General features: G+C 40.5%; 1 protein-coding gene across 9 annotated transcripts in view; it reads left to right on the forward strand.

Moving 5' to 3' along the window:
- The window catches only part of LOC101529516 (cytochrome P450 2C14-like), a 116,338-nt gene that overhangs the window by 24,997 nt on the left and 63,547 nt on the right, over positions 1–27,794 (forward strand). For 4 of the 9 annotated variants that reach the window (XM_004580050.3, XM_004580049.3, XM_058671992.1 and 1 more), the window contains one exon: positions 891–1,112. In XM_004580050.3, the coding sequence (XP_004580107.2) occupies positions 891–1,072 (182 nt within the window). In that variant the 3' untranslated portion in view covers positions 1,073–1,112. Of the gene's footprint in view, positions 1–890; positions 17,946–19,120; positions 19,284–19,564; positions 19,715–21,574; positions 21,736–26,167; positions 26,345–27,794 lie in introns of those variants that run through there. The other 5 variants (XM_058671989.1, XM_058671990.1, XM_058671991.1 and 2 more) reach the window with 4 other exon arrangements.

Raw genomic sequence — 27,794 nt, forward strand, 5'->3', positions numbered from 1 at the left:
CAGAATTTTAAAAGTTTATTATTAATTTATTGGAAAGTCAGATTTACAGAGAGAATGAATTGCAGTCTGTTCTTTCACTCCTCCAGTGTCTGCAATGGCTGGAGCTGAACTGAGCTGAGCTGAAGCCAGGGCCAGAAGCTTCTTCTGGGTTCTCCATGTGGGTGCTGGTTGCTAGGGCTTTGCGCCATCCTCTTTCTCTCTCCCAGGCCACAAGCAGGGGCTTAGAAAGGAAGTCGGGCAACCAGGATATGAACCGTTGCCCATATGGGATCACAGTGTGTGCAAGGCAAGGATGTGGGATACTCTGCCCAGAGTTCTGCCTGAACTTTGCATGGATATGTGTACATTAATTTAAGCTAGTAGAAAACAAAATTAAAAATGTTTATTTTCACCAAAATTTTTGCTATTCATGCATTAGATTTGTCTTCAATACTTCATTAAATGTATAAGGTGGAAAGTTTCTAATGGCTTTAATAGTTCTTGAACTTTAATAAACTTTGCATTTCATTTGATCCAACTTTTTTGAAGTTCATGTGTGAATGTGCTCTCTTCGTCCCATCTTCCTTTAACCCTCTGTCCAAATAATGTGTCTGTTAAAACTTTGTATAAACTTGGAGTGGTTATATTGTGGTAATACTTAATTAAATATGTCACATGCAATGATAGTCAATAAGCGTTTGTTGAGTAAGAGATGACAGATGTTACATGAGACTATCTGAATAGCAAGTGTTCATTATTCTTTCCATGTGTATATCCCATTACCCTCCCAGCTAGCCTGTCTTAAACCTACCTGTCAATTCAGTCATTAACCACTTAGTTACTGAATATTTCTTTTGATCATTTCAGACTCAATGTTTAGATGAAAAATCCTCTGTGCTTGTTATTTTCAGGAAAGCGAGCGTGTGTGGGAGAGGGCCTGGCCCGCATGGAGCTGTTTCTGTTCCTGACCAGCATCTTACAGAACTTTACCCTGAAGCCTCATGTTGATGTAAAGGAGATTGACACCAGTCCCCTTGTTAGCGGGATAGGCCGTGTGCCCCGGTTTTACAAGCTCAGCTTCATTCCTGTCTGAAGAGGGCAGGTCACAGGGCTGCTGTGCTGTGGTCTACAGCTGTCCTCTTGCAGGCACCCTGTACCTCTTCTCCCAGCATGGGTTCCTTCCATGTTGTGTACTCTGACATGTCCGCAGTCCTCCAGATCTTGTCTCCATCTGGAAGCTTTCTGGGTCATTCATTAATGTCTGTTTGCTATTCTTGGTAGCTTGTAATTTCTGGATAGATGACTGCTTGTTTCAGTCCATGCCTGATGTTGATTTATTAATGCATTATCACTGTGAAATTGTGGGAGATGATTGGCATTGAAAAATTCAAACCATATCTTTCCTAAGTGTCCAGAATAAAGCCATTATTAACTGTTAAATCAGTTTTTAGATTTTTTTCTTTTGCAAATAATGTGAATAAGAAATGAAAGAAAATCAAGTCCCAGGAGACCATGCTGGTCCTTATAATGACAGCACAAAGATGCAGAAAGTGAAATAGAAAATGAGCGCCTTGTCATCTATACGTATTAGATATTTGTCTGAAAAAGGGAAACTGTCAATCTACAGGGGAATATTGAATAGATTACCAAAGGGCAACTTAAAGTATCCATTGTTTTCTTCATCTGCCAGTCACTCTGCTCCTCAAATAAATTATCAGTCCTGAAAAATATAGTTCGAATTCCCAGCTCTAGTCTATTGCATAGGTTTATTGCACCTAGGTAAGTGTTACACTGTGTTGGGAGATAAGACGCCAATAGCTGTCTTGCGTTCTGGGCCTTGTAAATGCCAAATTTGTGTTAACTATACCAATATACCAGCATAACTGCTTATTACCTTTTCCTTTTTTCCTTTTTCTGTCTGTTTTCTTTGTTCTTAAGATAGTAGGGGAAGGCAGTGAAATCAGGCTGGGACATGCTCCACAGCCCCAGGTGATGGCAGGCTGGCAGCAGATTGCCCAGGGAAGGGAGTGTGGGAACATTGGAGTGGGAGCAGCTGAAAGCATGTTTGCCAGGAATGATTTCTTGGGTTTTCCATGGACAGGGCCATTACACTCATAGGTAGGCCAGTAATTGACAGAGTGATTTAGAGAGGGTAAACTGGAGGTCATGTTTGGGTCAGGCCAAGGCACCCATCCAGGTGGGAAACCTGGGCTGGACTAACTAGCATCACCTACCACCTGCTTGTGCTCACCACAACTGGGTCTGGGAACGTGCCTGGCAGGGCTAGATCACAGTATCCCCAAGTGAATGTCAGGGATGGAGTGTGTATGTCAGCACTGTATGGTTTCTGCAGAGAGCTGCTGCAGTGATGGGCTATGCCAGGCTGGACCATGGAACTCAGCTGACAGGACTCATGTGACACTCGTGGGGCCTGGGGCCTGGTGGTAGACCAGTTGGGTCCAGGCTACCACATGTGTTAGTGCACATAAGGGCAGAACTGAGGACAGACCATGACATGTAGTGCCACTGCCTCCACTGGCATGCATGAGATCCAGGGTTGAGGTTAATTTTGGTTGGGCATCTTGGGGAACTCCCCTAGTAGTCTGAAGTTCCCATGGGGGAACATGGGAGTCAGGTTTGGTGGTGGGCCAGGCTAGGTAAATATACTCAGTTGTCAGTGTATATGTGGGTTGAGTCCTGCAGGACTAGGCCTTAGCACCTACTGGCATAAATGAGAGCCAGGGCAGGGTGTGGACCATGCCTGGATAGGCTGGGCTACAGTATTCTCCAGAATGAGTTGATAATGTGGGTGTGCCATGACAGTCTATGTCCAAATACCTGCCAGCACTTGCAAGATCCAGGGCTGGGGATAGGTCTGGTTAGGGAACTCTGAGGACTGCCCTACTGGATTGCAATTCCCACTGGTGTTTGCAAGAGCTGGGGCTATGACAAACGAGACTGGACAAGGCTGTAGCATCCAATGGCATGCTTGTGGGTTGGGTCTGGTTTGGGCCAGACTGGACTGGGCTCCAAGATCTGTTGGTGTTCACAAGAGACAGAATGTGTGTGGGACAGGTCAGGGTAGGCTGCAGTGCCAAGAGCCAGGTGTAGGGGTGGGCCAGGCTGGACTAGGCTATAGCACCCATGAGTGAGAGCCAGAATGGGTGCAGGTGAGTCAGGTTAGACCTCTGTACCCACTGATGAGTGCCAGTTCTGGGTGCTGGTCACATCAGTCTCCAGCACACAGGAGTTCCATTGCTAGGAGCAGGCCTGATAGGGGCAACTGGGGAACTCTCTTGCAAGGACAGCTCCTGCCGATGGGCATGAGAACCAGGGCTGGAAACAGGCTATAGCAGTCTGGGCTGTAGCACTCATTGGCTAATGTGTGAGCTGAGTCTGAGCCCAGGTAGGGAGGGTCATCCACACCACACACTGGCATGAGTGCAAGTTGGAATAGGGTAGAGTTCAGGCCAGCTTGGACCACTATATCTTCCAGTTCACATGAGGGCTGTGGGTGGGCCAGGCTGGGCAAGGATGCTGCACCCACCAGTGAGAGCTAGTATTGTGGGTGGGTGGGGCCAAGCCGGCTGTAGCACATGCTTGTGAATGCAGAGACTTGACTTCTGAGACTGGACCATAGGCTGATCCATGCAAGATTTCTTGGCTGCAAGCTGTCCAGATTGTGGAATCTTTGGGGCCTCCTTAGCTGTGTTGCTGCTTCCACTGTTGAGCATGAGACCTGAGACTGTGGTTGGACGTTATGGGGTAAGCCAGACTAGGCTAGGCTGCTGCACCTGCTGGTTCACATGAGAATCAGAATGGATGTTGTTCAGATGAGGCAGTCTGCGTTGCCAGCTGGCAAGTGCCATGACTGGGTGTGAGTCCTGTCAGTCTGGACTGCACTATACTCTGTTAGGGAAACTGTGCGTGTTCCCCTGCTTGGCTGGGCCCTCCTCTAGTTAGCATGGCAACCAGGGTTAGGATTAGGCCAGGCTGGACAAGGCAATGTCAGCTGTTAGTATGCATAAAGTCTGAGTCTGTGGGGTGGGTTAGGCTGAAGTAATTCCCAGCATCCATGGATATGCATAAGTGTCAAAGGAGATGTGGTCTTGCCCACACTAGGCTGCAGCAGAAACTGGGACATGCCATTACCATGACTGAGTCAGGTCACGTGCAGGACTTTTGGGGCTCACCTGAACTAGGCTGCAGGACACATTGATATGTGTGAGGACTGGGTGTGTGGTGGGCTGACTGGGCCAGGCTGCAGCATCTATTAGTTTGCATGAGATATGGGTTTGCGATGGAAAAGACCAGGTAGCTGCATCCAACGATATGTACATTGGCTGGTGTAGGTGACAGAATGAACTTCACCCTGCACTGGCTGGTTCAAGTAACAGTCAAATGTGAGGTCACCCCAGGCAAGCTTTCTCAGGGAACTATCTGATTAGACTATTGGACTCAGACCCTGGTCACAGGGAAAATCACAGGATGTGTTTGGTCTGACCTTGGAGTTCATGTATTATGACTCATTCCTAATGCTTGTGCAGTAGCTAGCAGATCCAGATGCATACAGGGGGCATGCAGGCCACTTCATTTATTTATTTTTTTTTAGATTTATTTATTTTTTTATATTAATTACATTGCATTATGTGACGCAGTTTCATGGGCTTTGGGATTCCCCCTACCTTTCCCCGTACCCTCCCCCCATGGTGGATTCCTACGATTTGGTGCAATATTACAGTTCAAATTCTGTCAAGATTCTTTAACTGCAAGCATATACCAAGCATAGAGTCCAGCATCTTATTGTCCAGATAAATTAAATGGTTTCTTGGGGAGACCATCTCTGGTCTGAAGGCAGAGCTGGCAGAATATCATCCCAATCAATTAAAAGCCACAACATAACATCAACAGCAATCTACAACATTATGGAATTATTTGACATGGTATTGAGTAACCAATATGTTAAAAAAACGCAAGTTCTTAACCACATCCTGTGACTGCTTAGGCCACTTCATTTAAACCAGCATTGGATTCAGCTTGCCTTGTAAGATGATGGAAAAAAAAATAGGGGACGCGGTGCATCGGTTCAGTGGCTAAATTCTTGCCTTGCATATGCCAGGATCCCATAGAGGTTCCAGGTTGTGTCCAGACTGCTTCACTTCACATCCAACTTCCTGCTTGTGGCTGGGAAAGCAGGGGAGGATGGCCCAAAGTCTTATAGGCCCTGCACCCAACGTGCGAGACTTGGAAGAATGTGCTTACTCATTGCTTTGGATCAGCTCAGCTCAGTCTGGCCATTGCGGCCACCTGGGGGAGTGAACCGGGGAACAGAAACTCTTTCTGTCTGTCTCTACTTCTCTCTGTAAATCTACCTTTCCAATTAAATAGAATGAATCTATTATCTATCTATCTATCTATCTATCTATCTATCTATCTATCTATCTATCAAAACCAATAGATAGGATAAATCTGCTGGCCAAGCTTTGCAGCAAGGTCCAGTGTCTGCTGATACCTTAATGTGGAATTTGCCGACAAATAGAAATTGGAAGAATTTTCTTAACTCTGGGGCAATGAGATGAACAGCTTTTTAGAAATATCAAAACCACTCCAGTAACACCCTGTGAATAAGCTTTTCTGCCTCAGGGTCTCCAGCATGTCACAAAAGCACTGTGCCCACTCCTGAAGCATGTGTCTCACCTACCTCCTTCTGTGTCTGATCTCTCCCAGTATAATTGGAGGCCCACATGGACATGCATTTCTCTCAACTGGGTGAACAACATTGAAACTAAAATTAAAAAATTAAAAGCTGTATGTATGCATTCACCTTAGGAAATTCTAGAAAAAGGAATAAATTACATTCAGTTGAATAAATATATAGGCAAACATGTAAATACATGTATTCTCATAGATGAACTGTATCATGGAGACTAGTAGGCTGGGAAGTGAAGATACATTGTAGTATGCATTTCTACTCCTGAGTGGAAGGAGGACTCCCAGTGAAAGTGTTACATATACCTTGAAAATAGGATGGTATGCTTTCTGCCATTGTGTATACCTGCAGTGATATAACACACTTAAATAGTAGAATGCTGGACTTGTGACTGTTGCTGAACATCTATGCTATTGTAATAACATGGAGGAAAACATTTGGGATGGGAAAGAATGGTGGTGTCGTCTTAAGGGAAATCCCTGAGCCTATGGAATTGTATCACGAGAAAATATGATAGTTATGCAGAACTGCATTTTTGACTTCTCATGTTATCCAGCTGTTACACTCCCTAGGTTTTACTCGGATGAGTTGAAATCTACAAAAAACCCTCACAAGGTTGCTTATAACAGGTTTCTACATCATTTTCAGAAATTGAAAGTCATCAAGATATTCTGTAATAACTGAATGAATAAACGAACTATAGTAATCCAAATAATTGTTTGAATCTGAATTTGAAAATGCTTGAATTTGTCTGGTTTTATTGACATTATTGTCCATGTAACTGTGGTGTTAGTTGTAGTACGCCATAGCACATGTGGATTATCTCAAGTAAAATCGTTTTTTTCCCTTTTAGTAAAAGATTAATTAATTTATTTGAGAATCAAAGTTAGAGAGAGCCAGCGAGAGAGAGCTTCATGGAAGTTTCCCACATGGGTGCTGGAACCCAAGCACTTGGACCATCCTCTGATGCTTTGTCAGGCACATTAGCTGCGTTGAAAGTGGAGTAGGCAAGACATGAGCCAGTGCCCATATGGTATGCTGGTGCTACAGGTGGTAGATAACCTGCAGTGCAAGAGCAATGGTTCTTCTAATTCATTTCTTGTCATTTATGATTTATATGACTTCTGATAGTAGTGATTATTTACTTTAATGGCTAATAACTCATATCTATTTAAACTGATTTCACTGATACTGGTATAAATAATAATAGTATTTGGGGACTATAAAATGATTGAGGAATTAAATGTATCATAAGTATAAAAATGAAAGAACGAATTTGAGAGAGAATCTAGGAATAAGTTTTGTAAGTAAGCACAATATATATGATGCAGTATAGTGTTATTGGAAAGTGGACTTGGATTTATTGTATTTTATTGTTTGCTTGCTTGACATAGCTTTTGTTTTTATGCTTAGAGCTACAATTTAATTAATACATAATGTTTACACGTAATTTTAGGGGATAGTATGATTTTTGTTATTTGTTTTAAAAAATATTTTGAGAATCCATTTAATGAGTTTCATAGATATGAATTCAACTATGTCATAGTTTCCTTCTTCCCTTCTCCCTCCCTCCTCTTTCCTTAGGTTCCTTTTAATTTTGTGTGGCAGCATACTTGAAGACCCAGAGGCTCAGTACTCCTTTGAATAGAGAGTGCTTCACAGGGGTTCAGACAAGGGTTGAAGACAAGAAGCCAACCAGAAGATGACAGTTCAGCTCCATATTCATTGAGGTTTTTTGCTTGTTTATTGTAAGTACATATTTAAAATTTTGTGGAGGCTATTTCAGAAGCAAATGAAGAAATACAAGCAGAATGTTCAGGAAGAAGAGAAAATGGAGTGATAAGACATGCTGTTAAAACTCCTGAAGGCAGAAGATTATTACAGGCAAAAATGGAAGCAAAAAACAAGAGCAATGAGTAGGAAAAAGCAACAAAATTAGAAATTAATCCAGCTATATTAACATCCATTCGAACATCACTAAATGTACCAATTAAAAGGAGTCTTTCAGAGTGGAAAAAAATTTAATTTTGGGCATAAGATATCCACTTGAAATACAGATACATAAATGAAAAGTAACAGAGGTTAACGCTTGCCAAAAATAAAGCTGTAATTTCTGTATTAGTTTGCTTTATACAAAGCAATCTACAAAATAAGAATTCTTAAAGAAAAACATGGTATAATGGTAAGGAGTTCGATTCCCCTGAAGTCACAACAACCCTTAAGGTGTGTGTGCCTCTGACTTGTGCTCCGACCTTTAAAGAACACTTGACCCAGACAAGCAGAATACACTTTCTTCTTCAGATAAGTGGCACATTCAGCAATATGGACCATGTTCTAGGCTGGAGTACATGACTAAATAAATATGAAATGATATGGATGTTATAATGTGTTATCTAGGGTCATTATGGAGTTGTGCTTTAATAAGTAGAGGAAAGATAGCTGGAATAGTCCCAAGTGCTGAAGATAAAATGAAATAACATGCTTTAATGTAATACAAGAATCAAAGAATAAATGTGAAGAGACTTAAGATTTAAAATAAAATAAAATAAAATAAAGCTTCTCAAAATTTGTGAGATGCAATAAAATCCATTCTTTGTAGAATTATAGCATTCAATGCATATGTTAGAAAACAAAGAAATATAGGCAATAATTTATACATTTGTCTTAGGAAATTGGAGAAAAAGAACAAATTGTTTTGTAAAAAACAGAAGCCTGACACCTGTATAAACTGGCAAGCACAGGAACCAGGGTAAGGGGCAGGCCTGGTGCGGTTATTGGGAATTACCTTAACTAGACTGCAGCTCCCACCGGCTTGCATGAGGGCAGAGTGTGAGGTGGGCAGAATCAGGTTGGACTGCAACACCCATTGGTTTGTGTGGAAGACAGGGCTGGAAACAGAACTGACCCAGCAATTGCAACCAGCAGCATATGCATAAGCTGACTGGGGCAACAGACTATGTTGGACCCTCTACTGGCATTCACACACAAGAACCAGATCTGGGATCACCTCAAATGAAGTTGCTGCTGCTTCTTTCTTTCTTCCTTCCTTCCTTCCTTCCTTCCTTTCTTTCTTTCTTTCTTTCTTTCTTTCTTTCTTTCTTTCTTTCTTTCTTTCTTTCTTTCTTTCTTTCTTTCTTTCTTTCTTCTTTTTTTTCATCTTACCACATATATTTAATCAGAATGTTTTGAAATGTGTACTGTCTAGCTAAAAACAAACAAGTCCTTTTGTAAACTAACATTGTGGTCAAATCAATTCTAGCAGCACTGGAAATTTAAAGAAAAACATTTTCTTAATATATTTCTTTTTTTTTGTAATTTTACTTCTTTTTATCATTTTGTGATACAGTTCCATAGGCCCTGGGATTTTCCTTATCCCCTTCCCAATCCTTTCACTCTCACTGAGTTCCTCTCTATCTTCATTATAGTATAGTTCTTCATAAACAGTCATATGTCCATAATTGCGGGCATTGTCCTATTGTCAAGATATAGTAAACAGTTTCTTTGAGAGCCCATCTTTGGAAGTAGAGATGCACACTGCATTGTATCCTCACATCTGGATATAATAGTCTCCATTACACATTTGCTATACATCCCCTTAAATGAAAAGCCACAAAAAAAGATCAACAACAGGAAAAAATATAAATTAACCATGCCATAAAGCTAAACAACATGCTACTGAATGAATAATGTGTCACTGAAGGAATGAAAATCAAGAACCTTCTTGAAGAAAATGATGCTAGTGTATGATCATTGAAGAATTTATTCAGGAGAAAGTGAGATATAGTTTCTGCTGATCTTTGTGGGTGAAATATGTCTCCTGTGGGTAACAAATAGATGGGCTTTGTTTTTTTTTTTTTTAATCCAGTCTACTAATCTTTGATGTTTGATTCAGGGTTAATACAAATAGGTGGTAATTTGGTCCTGTCATTTTAGCAATGGATTGTTCATTGATTTGGTCTTCTGTTGTTATTTTACTGGGATGTTCTTCCCGTTTGCCTGTGGTTTGGTGGATGTTCTTCCTCTTCTCTGTCAAGAGAACATCTTGAAGGATCATTTGTAGGGCAGGTTTGGAAGAGGCAAATTCTTTTAATTTTTCTTTACTGTGGAAGAATTTTATTTCATTTTCAAAGACAAAAGAAAGCTTTGCTGGATATGTTATCCTGGGATGACAATTTCTGTCTTTTAGAATCTGGAACATATCACTCCATTTTCTTCTTGCCTGTAGAGTTCCCTGTGAGAGATCTCCTGTGACTTTAATTTGCATTCCTTTATATGTCAATTCATTTTCTTCATATGCACATCTAAGGATTTTTTTCCTTGTGTTCGATTAAAGAGAGCTTGACAAACATGTATCGTGATGACAATGGCTTTTGGTCAAGCCTGTTGGGAGTGTTGTGCTCCTCCTGGATGTTGTTTACCAATTCTTTCTCTGGATTAGGGAAGTTTTCCCTTATTATTTCATTAAATACATTTGTAAACCCAGTTTCTCTTTCTGCACCTTCCAGGACTCCCATAACTCTTACATTTGGCTGTTTGGTAGTACCTCTTAATTCTTGAATACTTTTTAGTCTTGCCCAGCTCTGCTTCCAGCTTTTGTTTGTTTGTTTGTTTCCCCATTGTGACAAGTAATAGCTTCAAATTCTGAGATTTTTTTTTCTTCTGCCTCCTTCATTCTATTTTGGAGACTTTCCACTATGCTTTTCACTTGCTCCAGCTTTCATTTGATTCATTTCCAGTGTGACATATTCCTTAAATCCTTTGAGGCATGCTTTATGTGCTTCTTGTTGTTGATAAGAAGTTTCATAACAAGTGTTTTGAATTCTGTATCCCCCATTTCTTGATGTCTTCCTCAGTTAACTCTGAGAATGGCAAAGGGTTTTGTTCCTTTGCAGGAGAGTATTCAGTAATGTTCATTGTGCCTCTGTCTCTTCTTTTGCTCTTGGTCATTGTGCGTCTGGTTAGCAGAGTCTTCTCCTTGGAGCAGGTTTCTAAGCTGTGTCACCCACAGGTCTACAGTTCGATTTTGCTTATTGCAGTTGGTACATGGCTCTTTGTTGGCAGCCAGTTGTGCCACTGCCTACAGCAAGTTCCACGTCTGGGTTCTTATGTTAGATTTCCACCATGGTCTCTGTAGCCCCAGCTCTTGCTCACCAGAATCCACCTCCTGGGATAAAGTGCTGAGGCTGCACCATTGTCTGTACAACCTTTCTCCCACTTTCAGTTAGAACAGGTCCCAGAAATAGGGAGACACCAGCAGTCCTATACAGCTAGGTTGTCTGTGGTGCTGATCCTGCCGTAACCTGTTGGCCATTAGGTCTGAAGGCCACAGGGTCTAGTTTTGACTCACACAATGCCATACTCGGTATTTTCCTGCAGGGCCACTGCAATGCACTGAGCTCAGTGAGTTCTCGTCAAGATCAGCACATGCGCAGCTCACTCTTGTCCTTGTAGTCTTAAACCCTTTGCCACACTGTACAAAATGGCACCTGATGTGCCACTACTAGAGTTCTTGATCTGCTGGCCATCAGGTTTGAAGGTGCCAGATGTATTTGGGGTGGAATCTGTAGGATGCCATATTTTTCCAGTTCACTGTCATAGAAATGAGTTCAGTCCCAGCTCAGTGCATGCTCAATCCTTTCCATAACCTTTGCTTCCTTAAACAAAACGGTGCCCAACATGGCACTAAGAGGGTAGACTGGGTTGTGAAATCCACCCTGTTGCGTTACTGCCCATCTGGGATCTCCCGCTCTGTCTCTGCTCCTGGTCAAATCAAGCAGACCGCCAGGATTGGCAGTTCTTTGCTTGGGTTCACCTCCTAAGCTCCTCGTAGTTGTTCATTCCCCCCTTGTTGCTGGTGGAGTGCTTACTGCGGGTGCAATTCGGATCGCCACTACTGTATGCCACTGGAATGTCAGTCACTACAACACCATATGTTTGTGTCCGCTGCTTTCCTGTGTCTGTCAGTCTCCAGGTACCCCTCTGCCGTTGTTCTATCCTCTCCTTTTTCCTGGAATGTGCCACTCTGCTTCACACTGGCTAATGTTCCTCTCTCTGTTTAAATGTGTGCTTTCCCAATTTGCCATCTTGATTCTCCCCTGATGAAGTTTTTTTTAGGGATCTCCCAAACTGAACTGCTGGACTCGGAACCCCAACCATGGAGGAAATTGCAGATTCAATGGTCTGACCATGGATTGCATGTGTCAAAGCTGAGCCTCCTCAGAGGCTCAGATGGAACAATTGACAGCATATCCAGGTGTACATGGAGAATATAGCAGTCCATCGGAACCTGCAGAGGACAACTGATACTGCAACAAAGGATGGAGGACAGAACATATTGATCAACTACCCCAGCCAAGTGTTGCCAGTTAAAATATGAGCAAACAGAGACTCTAAGTTGGGCAATGCCAGCCAGTGGATTCCTTTTTTTAATTGCATTTCATTAAAAAAAATTTTTTTTTTAAAGATTTATTTTATTTTTATTACAAAGTCAGATATACTGAGAGGAGGAGAGAGAGAGAGGAAGTGGAGCTGCCGGGATTAGAACCAGCGGCCATATGGGATCAAGGCGAGGACCTTAGCCACTAGGCCATGCTGCTGAGCCCAATTGCATTTCATTTTATGACACCATTTCATAGGCTCTGAAGTTCCCCCAGCCCCTCCCCGTACCCTCCCCCCATGGTGGATTACTCCACCTTATTGCAGTGTTGCAGTTCAAATCAGTCATGCTTCTTTCATTGCAAGCATGTACCATGCATAGAGTCCAACATCTTATTGTCCAGATCAATTCAACAGTTTCTTGGGGAGACCATCTGTAGTCTAAAAGCAGAGCTGGCAGAACATCTTCCCGACCAACTAAAAGCCATAACATAAATTTAACAAGAGTTTACAACATTATGGAGTTAATTGACATGGAATTGAGTGACTGATATATTAGAAAATGCAAGTTTTAACCATGTCCTGTGACTACTTCATTGACATTTCTATTTTGGTTTATACACACCCGGCTGCTATACACCTTAAAATCAGCCAGTGGATTCTGGGGAGATTTCTTCTTGCTTGGAATGTTGAGATTGGCAGCAATTCAGAACTGTTGAACTATCAAAACCACCTGAGCAGTGCCTTCAGAGCATGCTCCATGTTGGGGACCCTGGGAGGGGCTGGGAGGTTTGGTGGGGCTTCTCCCTTTATTTCCCTCCTTACCCAAGATACACACACACACAAACACAAAAGTGGAGACAATCGTCTTCCCCACTTTCCTGTAGCCCTTGACTGTTTGTATCTTAATCAACTATGTAAAGATTATATACATATAAGATTATATATATATAAAAGAAGAAAATAAATAATAAACAATCAAAGGAAACAACTAAAATCAGGACAGAAGTTAATACAGTTAAAAGCAGGAAATCGTTAGAGAGACTCAGTGAAAATAATAACTGGCTTTTTTAAAAAAAGATTTATTTATTTTTATTGCAAAGGAAGATTTACAGAGAGACAGACAAATGTCCTCCATTTACTCTTTTACTTCCTACATAGCTGCTAAGGCCAGAGCAGAGCAGATCTGAAGCCAGAAACCAGGAACTTCCTCCAGGTCTCCCACATGGGTGCAGGGTCCCAAGGCTTTGGACCATCATCGACTGCCTTTCCCAGAACACAAGCAGGAAGCTAGATGGAACTGAAGCAGACGGGACATGAACCAGTGCCCATATGTGAACCTGGCTAATGTTAGGCAAGGATTTTGCAATCAGGTTGTTGTGTTGGGCCCAGGAACTGGCTGTTTTCTTATTATTTTAAAATTTTTATTTGCTTATTTTCTTCTTCCCCCTTCTATTTCATTTTTAATTTTATGATACAATTCTGTAGGCTATGAGATTTAACTTGCCTCCCTCCCTGAATTCACTCCCTCAACTGATTTCCCCTGTATGTTTTACAATAGTATAGTCTTTCATAAGCAGTCATAAGCCCATCATTCTGTTATCCATGTGTGTCCTGACATTGCCAGTACACACAATGGCAGACAGTCCAGCATCGTATTGTCAAGATACACCCAACAGTATTATTGAGAGTCCTTTGATTTGGATACAGAGATGCATACTGCACCACAGCTTCACATCTGGATATGCAAGTCTCTGTTACGCTGTTACTATACATTCCTAAATGAAAGTCCATAAAACAATATCAAGAACAGGAATAAATTTAAAAAAAAATTTACAACACCATGGAGCTAAATAACATGCAAGGACTAATGTGTGGAAAAATAAATAAAATAGAAAAGAAGAAATCTTGTTGGAGAAAATGGTGCTACTGTATGATCTATGAGTCAATGAAGAATTAAATAAGAGAAAAGAAACTATTATGAAGAAATGAAAGTAAGAACTTAGATATTAAAACCCATGTATTGAAGCAAAAACAGTATTGAAATGGCTATTGATCTTATATTTTGCATGAAGGTTGACTTATTTCAGAGAGAACATATGGTATTTGTCCTTTTGGGATTGACTTATTTCACTGAGCATAATGGTGTCTAGTTGAGACCATTTGGTTGTAAATGGTAGAATTTTATTTTTTTTAATGGCTGTGAAGTATTGCATTAGGTAGATGTACCAGAGTGTCTTTAACCACTCCTCTTTGAAAGGGCATCTGGGCGGTCTCCATGTCTTTGTCATTGTAGATTGTACTGCTGTGAATTTAAGATATTTTAAGAAGGAAAACTAAAGACTAACATATCTAATTAAGGCACATATAGAAATCTTCAGCAAAATGTAAATAATCCAACAGTGCACGAAAACAGTTATACCACATGACCAGGTGTGATTTATTTCAAGTAGCTTGAATGATTCAACATTGGGAAATTGGTGAATATATCTCATCACATCAACTTAGTGAAGACATCACATGGTCATATTAAGACTAGAAAAAGTATTTGATGTGATGAAACACTACAAAATGAGAATGGAAGCATTCGATTGATGAATATTTATCAAATACATGTCTGATAAAATGGTGGTTATTCAAATACACAGAAAACTTTTAAAGTTCAATAATGGGAAAATGGAGAACTTGACTAAAAACCAGCAAAAATACTTGACTAGACATCTATTCACATAGGCACACAAGTACAAAAATGATTGAAAGACTGGACCATCAGACATGATTAGGGAATTATAAACTAAGTCACCAATAAGATGCCATTAAACATCTACCCAATGGCTAAATTATAAAAAAAATGGATGAATAGAATCAAATTTCAGCCAAATGTGGAACATTGCAGTCTATTAATCATTGCAAGCAGCAATGCCAAAGTTCAGTTTTTGAAAAAGAAGTTTGATTTTTCACGTTACCCAGCTATTACACTCGTTAGTTTTTATTCAGATGAGTGGGAATCTTACATCTACAGAAAAGCCGGCACAAGGGTGTTTACAGCAGCTTTCTGCATCATTTTCAGAAATTGAAGGTCATCAAGATATTCTGCACTAACTGAATGGATAAACAAACTACAGCATATCCAAGCTATGAAATACAATTTAGTGCTAGAAGGGAGTGTATATTGGGGCCTGTGTATTGCACAGTCAATTTTTTTTTTAAAGATTTATTCGTTTTATTACAGCCAGATATACACAGAGGAGGAGAGACAGAGAGGAAGATCCTCCGTCCAATGAGCCACTCCCCAAGTGAGCCGCAATGGGCCAGTGCGTGCTGATCCGAAGCCGGGAACCTGGAACCTCTTCCGGGTCTCCCACGCGGGTGCAGTGTCCCAATGCATTGGGCCGTCCTCAACTGCCCTCCGCGGCTACAAGCAGGGAGCTGGATGGGAAGTGGAGCCTCCGGGACCAGAACCGGCGCCCACATGGGATCCCGAGGGCCCCCAAGGTGAGGACTTTAGCCGCTAGGCCACGCCGCTGGGCCCTGCACAGTTAATTAAGTCACCAAGTGTGATGCTGGCATTCCACTCCAGTAATTTATTTCTGATCCAGCTCTCTACCAATGTACCCAGAAAGTCAGTGGAAGGTGGAATGAGGACTTGGGTCCCTGCCACTCCTGAGGGAGAGCTGCATGGAATTCCTGGTTCTTGGAATCAACCTGGCAGAGATCTGACTGTTTCAGCCATTTTGAACTCATAGCACACCATCAATAATGGTCGGTGAGTCCTGTAGATTTGAATGTTTTGCTGAGTTAAAGGGAGCAAGAAAAATGTGAGGAAGGGATCAAATAAAAGGAAGGAGGAACAGAGACACCCTCTTGTCAGTAGTTAACTGATTGCTGTGAAGAGAGTGAAGGATTTCATTTTATGCAAAGCAGGTAACCCAAGTGCAAAGCGCAGGCAAGCAGCCAGCAGCAAAAGCTGGCTTCCAAGTAAACTAGATACAGATCCATTTTTCTCTTTTCTTAACTAAGCTGTACTTCAACTATTAACTAAATTCATGTTTATTTGTCAGTCATTGGTGTGTAAGGCAGTAAGTAAATATCAGTGAATCCTGCAGAGCTGACTATCTAGTTGGTTTGGAGGTAGCAAGTGTCAGAGGTTGAGAAATGCCACGTGAGCTCTACCTCCTGCGGGAAACACTTCCTTGGCAAAGGTGTTGTATTTTTAAAAGGGCAATAGTTTTATGAAACAATTGTTGAGACCCCAAATATGTATGGTATTGAACATCCAATTTTGAGAAATTCAATATGTATGAATAATTAAATATAGTATATGAAAATCGATTTGATTTCCTCAGTGTATTTATAACTGCAATATCCCAGCATGATTCACAGAAATCAAGATGTGGAAATAACAGAAATGTCTATCACCAGTTGAGTTGATTAAATAACGATCCCAGGATATGCACATGTATACAGTAGAATATGATTTATTGAAAATTGGGGAAACAGCAGCATTCATGATAAAACATGGACCCTTTGGAGAAATCAGTATTAAGAGAATTATAACAAATATAGATAGAAAATACTATGTGCAAATTATAAAATATGAAATATGTAGTATATGGATAAATTGTTATTGGTAGTTGAGGAAGATAATGTAATGTAAAAAGCAGTATGAGTTTGCAGTTAGGGAAAATGAGTGAGTCTAAAGTGACGAGGTGAAGTGTGAGAATTATGGTTAATCATATCTAGATTTGTAACAGATCAAGTGTCCCTTTGTAAACAAAGAAGTTATTGTGTAAATTGACAGATGAAGAAATATATTTTATTTTGATAATAATTTTGCTATGTATATAATGATATGTATAAGCAGAATTTTGTACAACATACACATATATAAAAAAGCAAATGGAAATAGTTATGACCTGTAGCTCTGTTGATGCCCAAAGTCATGATGTTTTTAAGGAACATTCCTTTGTGTGCACAGACTTTGGTGATGCAGTCAGGCTTTCTGTGTCAGTGCTGTTCAGATCTTGCCCACTCTATGTCATCTGCCATTGGTGTCTGCAGGTAGTGCAGGTCCTTCTGTGCCTTGGATGTGTTTGGAGAAGTCCTTGGTCTCATCCTCCACTGGAGAACATGCCTTTGGTTCTGCTCATATTCTCCCTTCCAAGTTATACAAGTATGAGTTATTTCATCTGTCATGCTTAGTACTCTAGCATTAGTATAGCAAATTTGAAATTTGTAGGCTTGCCCAATTTCAAGGAAAATATTCTTGTATTTCAGAAAGTGTTATAGGTACAAACCCTTTATATACAAGAAAGTTATGAGTTCTTAACTGCCGTCGATGTATAGATAATAATATTGAACATTTTTCAATACATTATTTTAATATCAGTTCTTATTATTCTGGCCTTTTATCCACTGGGCTGGTTACAAAAGCCACAGAATAGTGCCTGTACCGCACCCACCATGCCTTTCACACACAATGAATTGACCAGAACCTCTGAGTTGGAAACGACTAAGGGAACAATGAAAAACAAAAGTTTAAAAAATAACATCTTGTTTTCATTTTTATCAATAAACCAAAGTTCACTCAAAGGATAGTTAAAGTGCATCTAGCCCACCTGAGGCAGTACAGGTCAAGCACACGTGATGAGCAGGGAGTTCTGTAATAGCCTGTGGTTGCCAGCTCCCACTTGTCTCAGGAAGAGGAGACTCCATGGATCCCACGGTGGTGCTGGTGCTTTGTCTCTCCTGCTTCCTTCTCTTTTCACTCTGGAAACAGAGCCATGGGAAAGGGAATCTCCCGCCTGGCCCCACTCCTCTTCCAATTCTTGGCAACATCCTACAGATAGATTTTAAGGACATTAGCAAATCCCTAACTGAAGTAAGTATGCATTATCATGTTCCAGTGGTTTATAAAGGATAAGTGATCTACTGCAGGGTTCAAAAATTCTGTATGGTTGGAAGCTAATTACTGAAGTATTTTATTTCAAAAAAACAATCCCTTGGGATTCAACTTTTTGATGTTGTGTTCTCAGAAATAGTTGTAAGAAGGTAATGCATTTGGTCAGTATAGAAGCTTTAAAGCAGTAGGGTAGAGTCAAAGCTATAAATTCCAGTGTTCATTTGTTTGTTTCACGCTCTTTTTGCTCAGTGGCTTAGCTTCCTCAAAGTCCATGGCAACAGAGTGTTTTATGATAGCTGATTTTAGTGAAAAAATCATCTAGTGTTTATTTCTTGAATTTGCTTTGATAACCAAGAGAGTTAAACTTCAGGGAAGCAAATTGTTACTGTTGTCCAGGAAAACTCTATGGTTCTTCAGTACAAGTGAATAAAAGAGAGAATGAGCCAGGGTCTTCTGGGTGGTAATGGAATGCATTTGGACATATGCAAAGCCACCGTCTGTGACAGTGAATGCACAGTAGGGGTCAAATGATCTTTACATCAGGTCTGTGTGTTCTTGCTGTACCTCAGTGGTGCCCACTCTCTGTATGCTGGTTACTCACATAGAGCTTTACTTGGCTGGCCTTTTGAGTTCCTGGGTGACTGTAAATCTTGTATTCCTTACTACTGAGTAGGCTTCCCATGGCAGGAGGTTTGTAGGTGATCCAATTATTGTCATAGTGCAGCTGGGTGGGGGTGTGTGTGTCTGATCTTACCTGTGAACTCTGATAAATTCTCAGGCATCAGTGTCGCTGAAGCAGAATTTAAATATGGGCCTTCTACTTATTATTCATAGGACATATAATTACAAACCTCTGCACCTTTAGATGTTTGTCTTTTAAATCTGGAATACAGATGAACTAATCTTTGTTGCTGTGCTGACTAGTGATGATAATCTGAACCTAATTTTCTCTGCACTAAAATGAGTATTGGGAGCCACCATATATGTAGGTGTGCAATCATCAACATGTTTATGTATAACTTCCAAAATGTTGATGCTTAATTTAAAGAATAAAATTACTGATAGTAAGACATTCATGTCAGCTCAATGATGAACATAATTGTGGCTAGAAGAGATTTCTCTTGTTAACATTCACATTTTCTTTTCTCCCTCAGCTGTCTAAAGTCTATGGCCCTGTGTTCACTGTGTATTTGGGCATGAAGCCCACTGTGGTGTTGCACGGTTATGAAGCAGTGAAGGAAGCACTAATTGATCTGGGAGAAGAGTTTTCTGGAAGAGATAGTTTTCCACTGAATGCAAAAGTTAATAAAGGATTAGGTCAGTGTTCACCTTTGTGTTTACATATGTGTTCACATATGTGTTCACACATGACCATGCATGTGTTTATGCATTCACATGCATATATATCCACATGTGTTCACCTGTGTGCCTGCATGAGTTAGGTGTGTGTATGTTCACGTGTGTGTTAATGTGTGTGGTGGTGACCTTGGTGATGGGGAAGATGTACAGAAACCAGGAGTTCCACCAGCATAGCTTTCAGATGCCAGCCTCCTCTTCCTAACCTGAAATCCTCCTTAACTTTCCACTTCTCTTCTAAGGAATCATTTTCAGCAATGGAAAGAGATGGAAAGACACCCGGCGCTTCTCTCTCATGACCCTGCGGAATTTTGGGATGGGGAAGAGGAGCATAGAGGAGCGAGTTCAGGAGGAGGCCCGCTGCCTTGTGGAAGAGCTGAGGAAAACCAATGGTGAGTTTATTTATGTTTTTTTTATTCTCTTAAAAATTACATTTATTTTATTTTTTAATGATGTTCCCATAGTTGAGAAAGATGTATGTGCATATGCACCATTGGTGGGGGGAGGTTGAGGAATGGAATAAATTGGATGAGACAATTGCTTCAAAATTTTTTTTCCTGTACTGGGAGTAAAAGGAAAAGCTGGAAAGAGGGCTGCTCCCAGCAGTCTAACCACATCAGTACCAGGGGATGGGGACTGCCACTTGAAGTCATCCTAGGATCTGGTGGCTGACCCTTTAAATGTCCATAAGAAACCTCTCTCCTGTCTAGTGATAGCCTTGGATGGACTCACTGCAAGGATAGGGAGCGACTGCATTCTTTGTCGTGGTTTTCATCTCCCTGGAGGAGCAGGGACTGTTTGAAGCAGAGTCCAGGGAGCTTCTGTGGATATTTAGCTGTTGTGCATCACATACTGATCATTACACAGTTTTGGGAATAGAAGCCTCACAGGACTATTTTCTGTTTTTGCTTTGTTTTTGCATCCTCATTTTTCAAAGAGAACATAGTGTTTTTATTCCTGTAACACAATTGTGGAACAATATTCTAGAACACTTCACCAGAGTGCATGATGGGAATGACTTGATAACACCATAATGGAGCATGAAAAGGCATCAGATACTATCACTAATTGGCCTGCATTTGTAGTGTGAACCTCCCAACATGATCTAAGAGATTTTCAGTGTTTGTAGGGCTTTGATTTTAACTGCCTAGCACTCTTTTAAAGCACTCAATATCTATCTGTTATTTAATTCCTCATCCATTTGTTATTTAATTTCATATCATTTCTTTATATTCTCCTGATTTAATTCACCTTTAATTATCTCATGATGTTACATTTTTATACATATAATATTTAGTTACGTCTTAGTTATAGCAATTTAATTCTAATATTGCTCACATAAATACAAAACATGAAGCAAAATAGAAAACTTCATCTTGTTGTGTATGTAAAATGATGAAATTGACCTCAGTGATGGTTCATATTGAAAATTCACGCTGACACAGTATTCTGTGATGGCTCTGTAGCACAATAATCTATAATTCCACAAGAGCACTGACTTAGTGTAAAGAAAAGGTGTGCAGCCTGGTTAGTAGTGCTGGGCATTGTTTCCTATTGAAGAAGTACGTTTCCTCCCACCTCAAAGGCTCTAAAGAGGCGATTCGTCAGTTTACATATGATGTTTGCCATGCCAGTTTGATTGGAAGTTGTCTAACTTCATTGTAATTTTAGGCAAACAAGTCTTGGTCAATTTTTATTTGTGCTGTTTTCCCTGGCTTCCATGAATTCTAGCTGTCCTTAGTTGTTTCTTCAAATCCCTGAATTGTGTCAACCCTTTCTCTTCTTGGTTTTCGTCACTCTGCAGTTTCTACACCCATTTTCCTTAATTATTGAATATGTGCAAAAAAATCCCTCACCATTTCTTCCTTATTCACTGTTCAGTTTCCGGGTAGATATAACTGTACACTGATAACCTGAGTTATTAGATTTTTTAGCGGTGGCCCCTCAGGTTTTCTCTTTGGCCTCCAAATAACATTGACTTGGGGTCAGAGTCCTGCGCACAGAGGCTGTGATGTTTCCTCTGGCGTTGGGTGTTCCTGAAGCTGGGAGACTGTCATTCAATAAGGGATGAGGTCAACAGTCCTTTCTGGGAAGGGGAGGAGTGTTGTTCTCAGCACTTTGAAGATGATGCTGGTTAGGTAATTTGTACATAGTTCCTGTTTTAGAGTCTAAAATCACCTGTGTCTCATAGTTCAAAGTGTAGGAGATTTGTATGGCTTGCTAATGGTGCTTAAAAGTGTTTTCCTCTTCAGCTTCACCCTGTGACCCCACCTTCATTTTGGGTGCTGCTCCCTGCAATGTGATCTGCTCCGTGATTTTCCAGAACCGTTTTGAGTATAGAGACTCGGAGTTTCTTAACTTGATGGGAAAATTCAATGAAAACTTCAGGAATGCTAATTCCCTGACTATTCAGGTGAGATGATGCTCCTCTCTTTGATAACATTTCTTGTCTTCAGTGACAAGCTCAGAATGTGACTTGCAGTATAGCCTCTCCATTTTTCAACATTCACTTTGCAACATGTTTTACAGTAATTTGGGAGGATGTCAAATTCTGTTTGTGGGTTTTCTTTTCTCATTTAACCAGTGGCTCCTTTTACCATTTTTTTTTCTTTTAGATTAGCTGTTTTCTTAGTGACTTTTTCTAGACTGTTAAAGATTGTGTATTAGTTTCTCTGTGTGTTCTATGCCTTCTCTGTTCCTTTACCTTTTATGTATCTTTCTTTGACAGAGATGAAAGTTTAACTGAAAGTAAAAACTGAGAAACAGGAAAAGTTGGATACATATACACAATGAGAAAGTGAGCAAGTCCGTGAGAGATAAGTAATTGGAAAAAGAAGAGCAAAAGAAGAGAAGGGAAGGAGAAAAAGTGAGAATGAGGAAGGAAAGCCAGGATCTGTGTTGGGGCTCTTCTAACCTTCACTTATACATGTTGATCAAACTGAACCTCAGTATCAGTCATAAGTGAAGGCTCAGGATTTTCTCAAGTCCTTTCTGTTATTTTTTATTTGAAAATATTTGTTTTCTTTGAGTTTACTTGATTGGCAGAGATTGGAGAGTATTCAGATAGGATCAGATAGACACGAAATGTCTATCCTCTGATCCTCTCTTCAGTTGCCCATAACACCCAGGAATGTGGGACAGTGTCAAGTTTTTTTCTGTGGGTGGCACGGATCCAAGTATTGAGGCATCACCTGCTGCCTCCCTGTGAATGTGTTACCGGGAAGGTGAGAGTGGCATTTGTTGTGAGAAATGAGTAGAGAGACTACAGTTAGGAATATGTCCCATATGAAATCTTTATTAAATAACTAATTAATTAGTAGAAATGCAGATATACAGAGAGAAAAAGATAATGAGGGTAAGATCTTTTGTCCACTGCTCTACTGCTCAGTTGGCCACAATGATCTAAGCTGAGCCGACCTGAAGTCAGGAGCCTGGAGCTTCATCCAGGTCTTCAACACAGGTGCAGTGTCCTAATGCGTTGGGATGTCTACTGATGCTTTCCCAGGCCATAAGCAGGGAGCTGGCTGGGGAGAAAACCAGCTGGGACATAAACCAGTACCCAAATTGAAAACCAGTGGCTGCAACACAAACATTTAACTTCTAGGCTATTTTGCTGGGGCCCCAAGTGATATCTTAAAATTTACCTAATGCCCATTCCCCAATTCTTTTTCTTGCAAGCTAAAAAATGTTGTCCCGCGATTTTTAGGCTATGTATGAGATATAATGAAATGAAAATAAATAACAAAGCTACCTAGTTAAAGGTCCCAATCGTGTGTATCTAATTGACACTATATCCATTAAATAGTAGCTATACTTTTGGCAAATTGTGGCTATGACATCTTGAATCAGAAGGATTTTGTTAATGCTAAGCAGCTTTGTTTGCAGATTATTTACAATTGTCCGTGCACTGCAGATGATTGTTTCAAATTAACCTCTATCTTTGCACACGCTCTCTCTCTCTTGCTAAGAAATGTAGTCCTTTTCTGCTGGGTTTGGAACCTTCAGTTACCTGATCCAGCACTTCCTCCTCCAGCCCCAGAACCAACTCCACCATGGAAGCTGCCCAAACAACTTCCTCCAAAACTGCCTCCTGTCCTGGGTCCATAGTGTTACAGCTGTTATCCACGATAACATACTAAACTATTATTGTTTCCACCAACATCATAGGTACCTCAAAATTTGTTGTATTTGAATCATGTTTTCCACCAAGTCAAAATTTTGCCACCACCCCCACCACAATGGCCTTCTGTTCCTACCAGATTTCCACTATGCCAGAATTACCCTAACCACCTGCAACGGTTCCTGTGTGGCTCACCAAATTGTGACATCCACCCTGTGTCCTCTTGTTGATCCAGCAGCTGAATGTGTCTCTTGTTTGCAAAAGGCCATTTTCACCTCAAATCTATGCTCACTAATCTTCTGATATTTTTGAAAAATAATGTTATCAATGTTGTCATGATTTTTAAAGGTTACAAATGCAAATCCACTCTTCTGCATCTGCCCATCTCCCTTAACTGCTGTGTCTCCCATCTTTCTATAGGTCTGTAAGTAGTATCTCAGATGTTACACTTTTGCGTATTCCTAAGTAGCACCAACAGCAGTCTTCACTGTTAGGTGGGCACCAGGTTTCAGGCGACCTATTCTGGAAACAGCTCCCTGGTCCCACCCCATGTCCATGTCCACCTAATGGACGTGTTTGAGCAGCCACGGTCACACCCACCTCTGCTACACAAGAGCAAGATCATGATATCAAAGGCTCTGGAATATTTAATCTGGAACTCTCTTAGTACCACACCCTTGGTGAACATGTCTTTTTTTCTCAAAATATTCTCTTAATACGAAGTTCAGATCATTGTCAGATTCCCCAACTTTTCTGGCTCCTTCGGAACATGGGGCTGCATATCCCAGCCTTACTTCCCTCATTTTACTCTAGTGTAATATGTCTCTCAGCTCCTTTGTTTTTTTTTTTTTAAGATTTATTTATTTTTATTGGAAGGTCAGACATACAGAGAGGAGGAGAGGAAAGAGGAAGACCTTCCATACCTTGATTAACCCTTCAAGTGACTGCAACGCCTAGAGATGAGCTGATCTGAAGCCAGGAGTCAGGAGCCCAGAGCCTTCGGGTCTCCCATAAGGTTGCAGGGTCCCAATGCTTTGGGCCATCCTCGACTGCTTTCCCAGTCCAGGAGCTGGATGGGAAGAGAGGTCACTAGGATTAAAACTGCAGTCATATCGAATCCCAGCATATTCAAGGCGAGGCCTTTAGCCCCTAGGATACCACAACTGGCCCTCTCGGTTCGTTTCTTAGCCTGTATCTTGCCAGGGTGTATTTGAGAGTTGGTGTGTTTCCCAGTATTTAGGCACTTCTGAATGTCCTAATTTTCCATGTTTTTCTCTAGCCAGCTCTGCTTCTTTTGGTCTCAGTGTTGCAATCTGTACCTCAATTGTAATCTTTTGCTGTAGGCTGTCCATTTTTCTTACAATTTTTTGAGAAAAGTCTGCTTCTTTGTACCCTATGGGAATTCGATACACCTGAATAAAGACAAATGTCTTTGTTAGATTTAGAAGAGAGACACAACCTCTTTATCTGGAACCACAGACCAGAGTCCCACGCTGAGATCAGTGCTGTCCTTGCCAAGACTACAGTCTCGTCAGGAGGCAGATGGGACAGTGGCGTATACAAGGAAACAAAATTTTTAGAATGTTTAAATTAGTTTTTTTTCCGTCAGCTTATTGTTGTTTTTGTCATCGTTGGCTATGTTCTAGATTTCTGATAAAGCTGATTCAGGCTGTTTTTGCAAAACTGTTTGTGGAGAAATAGGGCTTTTGATCTGTCTTCTGTGACTTCCTTGTATCTGATATCCAGTGGTGAAGTGACTGCACACCACCGTCCTGTTTGTATTATAATATAATAGAAGTTTTCCTAGGTATAGAGTTGAGCCCTTCAGAGAACAGATGGTGCTAAAATTCAAGCCCTTGTCTGGTGGCTTTCACACCAATATTGAGAGCTCCTTTTCTTGGAGGTCCTTCTGTGTTTTCCCTCCAGCCTCACATGACTCTCCACAGACAGCCCAGGTCCCTGTTGAAAGCTTTTGGTTCTCACATGTATATCTACTGTACGACTTAGAGGTATTTGGCTTGTTTTGTTTGCCCGAAAGACCTCAACTAGGGATGTCAATGGGGCTGAATGGGAGCACAGATTCTAGCTGGAATCTTCGAACGTGTGGGCATGCTGACACAACAAGGTTTAGTAGCAAAATGATTGGTTTGCGATGAATGACTCATGAAAAATGTCATAATTTTGTCCTGTAAAGATCAGACACATTTTGTGATTTGTGGAAGTAACTTAAGCATTGTAGTTCCCAGATTTTCATGCAGAAAATGCTGGTTTTGATTCTTGGTGTCTTCACAAATTACCTGTTCATGCAATGACGATTTTATTCCTGAGGCCACATGCTCTGTGTGGATACAGCAGTGTCTGAGCATGATATCTGGTTGGTAAGCCTTTCTTTCCCCTTTGTTTCTCTACAGAATACCAATTTGCATGCATGCCAGTTTATATTTTCAGTTTGTAGGAAAGTGTTGATGTATTAAGTGAGAACTGACATGAAGAGGAAGATTGTAACGTGTGTAAAGAGGTTATTGTCGTCTTTTATGAAGGGACCAGGGCTTTCCCCTTTCCCCTTCCTTGTCAGCACCAAGGGTTAATTCACACAAACATTTTAATGGTGCTGCTCAAGGTAGAGATGCTTTTTTTCTAGGAAAGTTTTAATTTGTAGCTTTGTGTGTTGTGTATATATCTTTAATAAATGTGCTAAATGTGCTTTTATAATTATCTTTTTAAGATCTGCAATATGTTTCCTATTCTTCTTGATTTACTCCCTGGGAAACACAAAAAATCAATAAAAAATACTACTTATATAAAAAATTATGCTTTGGAGAAAGTAAAAGAACATCAAGAATCTCTGGACATTAACAACCCTCGGGACTTCATTGATTGTTTCCTGATCAGAATGGAACAGGTAAAATGTCATTTATTTATCTGCATTTTGTGGATTATTGATAATTTCTGTACTTACTGGAAATATCCAAAATATCAGACAAGAAATATGTGGCCCCCATTGTAGGTACCTGCTGTGCTTAAGGATCTTGACTAAGTGTCCTGGAAGAGTTAAAATGAGTTTTTTCTTTTTTACTAGAATATATGGATTTTGTTTCAGATAATAATTATCTGTGTGCTCATATTCGTTTTCTACAGAGTATGGGATAGTATGAATAAACGTTTTTTTCAATTTTTTGATTAGAATGTGGCTGTCAGGGAGTTATTTTTTTAATTTTACATTTCATAATACATTTCCATATGCTCAGAGATTTCTCCTTCTACTAGTTCCATTCCCACTCCCTGCCTCCACTGTTTTCACCTGTATCATTATAATAATATTGTCCTTCAGCAATGGTCACGAGTCCATCATTCTGCTATGTTTATGTACCATGACATTATAGCTAGACACTGGTAGAAAGTCTAGTACCCCGTTGACAAAATATATTTAATAGTTGTATTGGGAGTCCTTCTTTACTGAATCAGAGTTTTCATTTAGCCAGATTTCCTGCGTGTCTGAGTATTTAAGTTTTTGTAAATGTTGTTTGAAAAGCAGAGTTAAATAGAGTGTGAAACACAGATAGATAGGGGAAGAGGGGAAGAGAAAGAGAGTTGCAGGAAGAGAGAGGAAAAAAAGAGAGAAAGAGATAGAGAAGAAGTGTGAAACAGATTCACCATTAGAATGAGACCAGGACCAATCAAGAAGTCATCAACTCAGTCTTAGTGTCCCTGATGAGGTTGGACTGGACCCAACTGATTGAACTATCACCTCCTGCTCCTGGTGTGAACTAACAGGGAAATGCTGCAGGAGCAAGCTGGTATTTTGATTCTATCACTCTGCTATTGGCAATGGCAACTGGCTGGTGCCACTTCTGTCACCACATCAAAACTCACTTCTCCCCTTCATTTTGCAGGATTAGTATTGTTGGAGGAAGCATTTTTCTTCTTCGTTGTTTCTTTTTTAGCTTTTCTTTTCTTTCATAATTTGAATATATTGTTCTCCTGTGAGATGTCTGTTGAGTAATATTCTTTTTTAAACATTTTATTATTATTATTATTATTTTATGATACAGTTCCATATTCCCTTATCCCCTTCCCAATTCCCTCCCCCTACCTAGTTCCTCTATATCATTACTAACATACAGTTCTTCATGCTCAGTCATATGTCCATCATTGCGGGCATGGTCAATGGCAGAGAGTTCGGAATCCTATTGTCAAGATATAGTAAACAGTTTCGTTGTAAGTCCGTCTCTGTCTGGAAGCAGAAATGCATACTACACTGCATCCTCACATCTGGATGTTAGTCTCCATTTCACAGCTACTGTACATCCCCTTAAATGTAAAGTCATGATACAAGATCAACAATAGAAAGA

The sequence above is a fragment of the Ochotona princeps genome, chromosome 13, assembly GCF_030435755.1.
Source record: "Ochotona princeps isolate mOchPri1 chromosome 13, mOchPri1.hap1, whole genome shotgun sequence".
Taxonomy (NCBI): Eukaryota; Metazoa; Chordata; class Mammalia; order Lagomorpha; family Ochotonidae; genus Ochotona; species Ochotona princeps.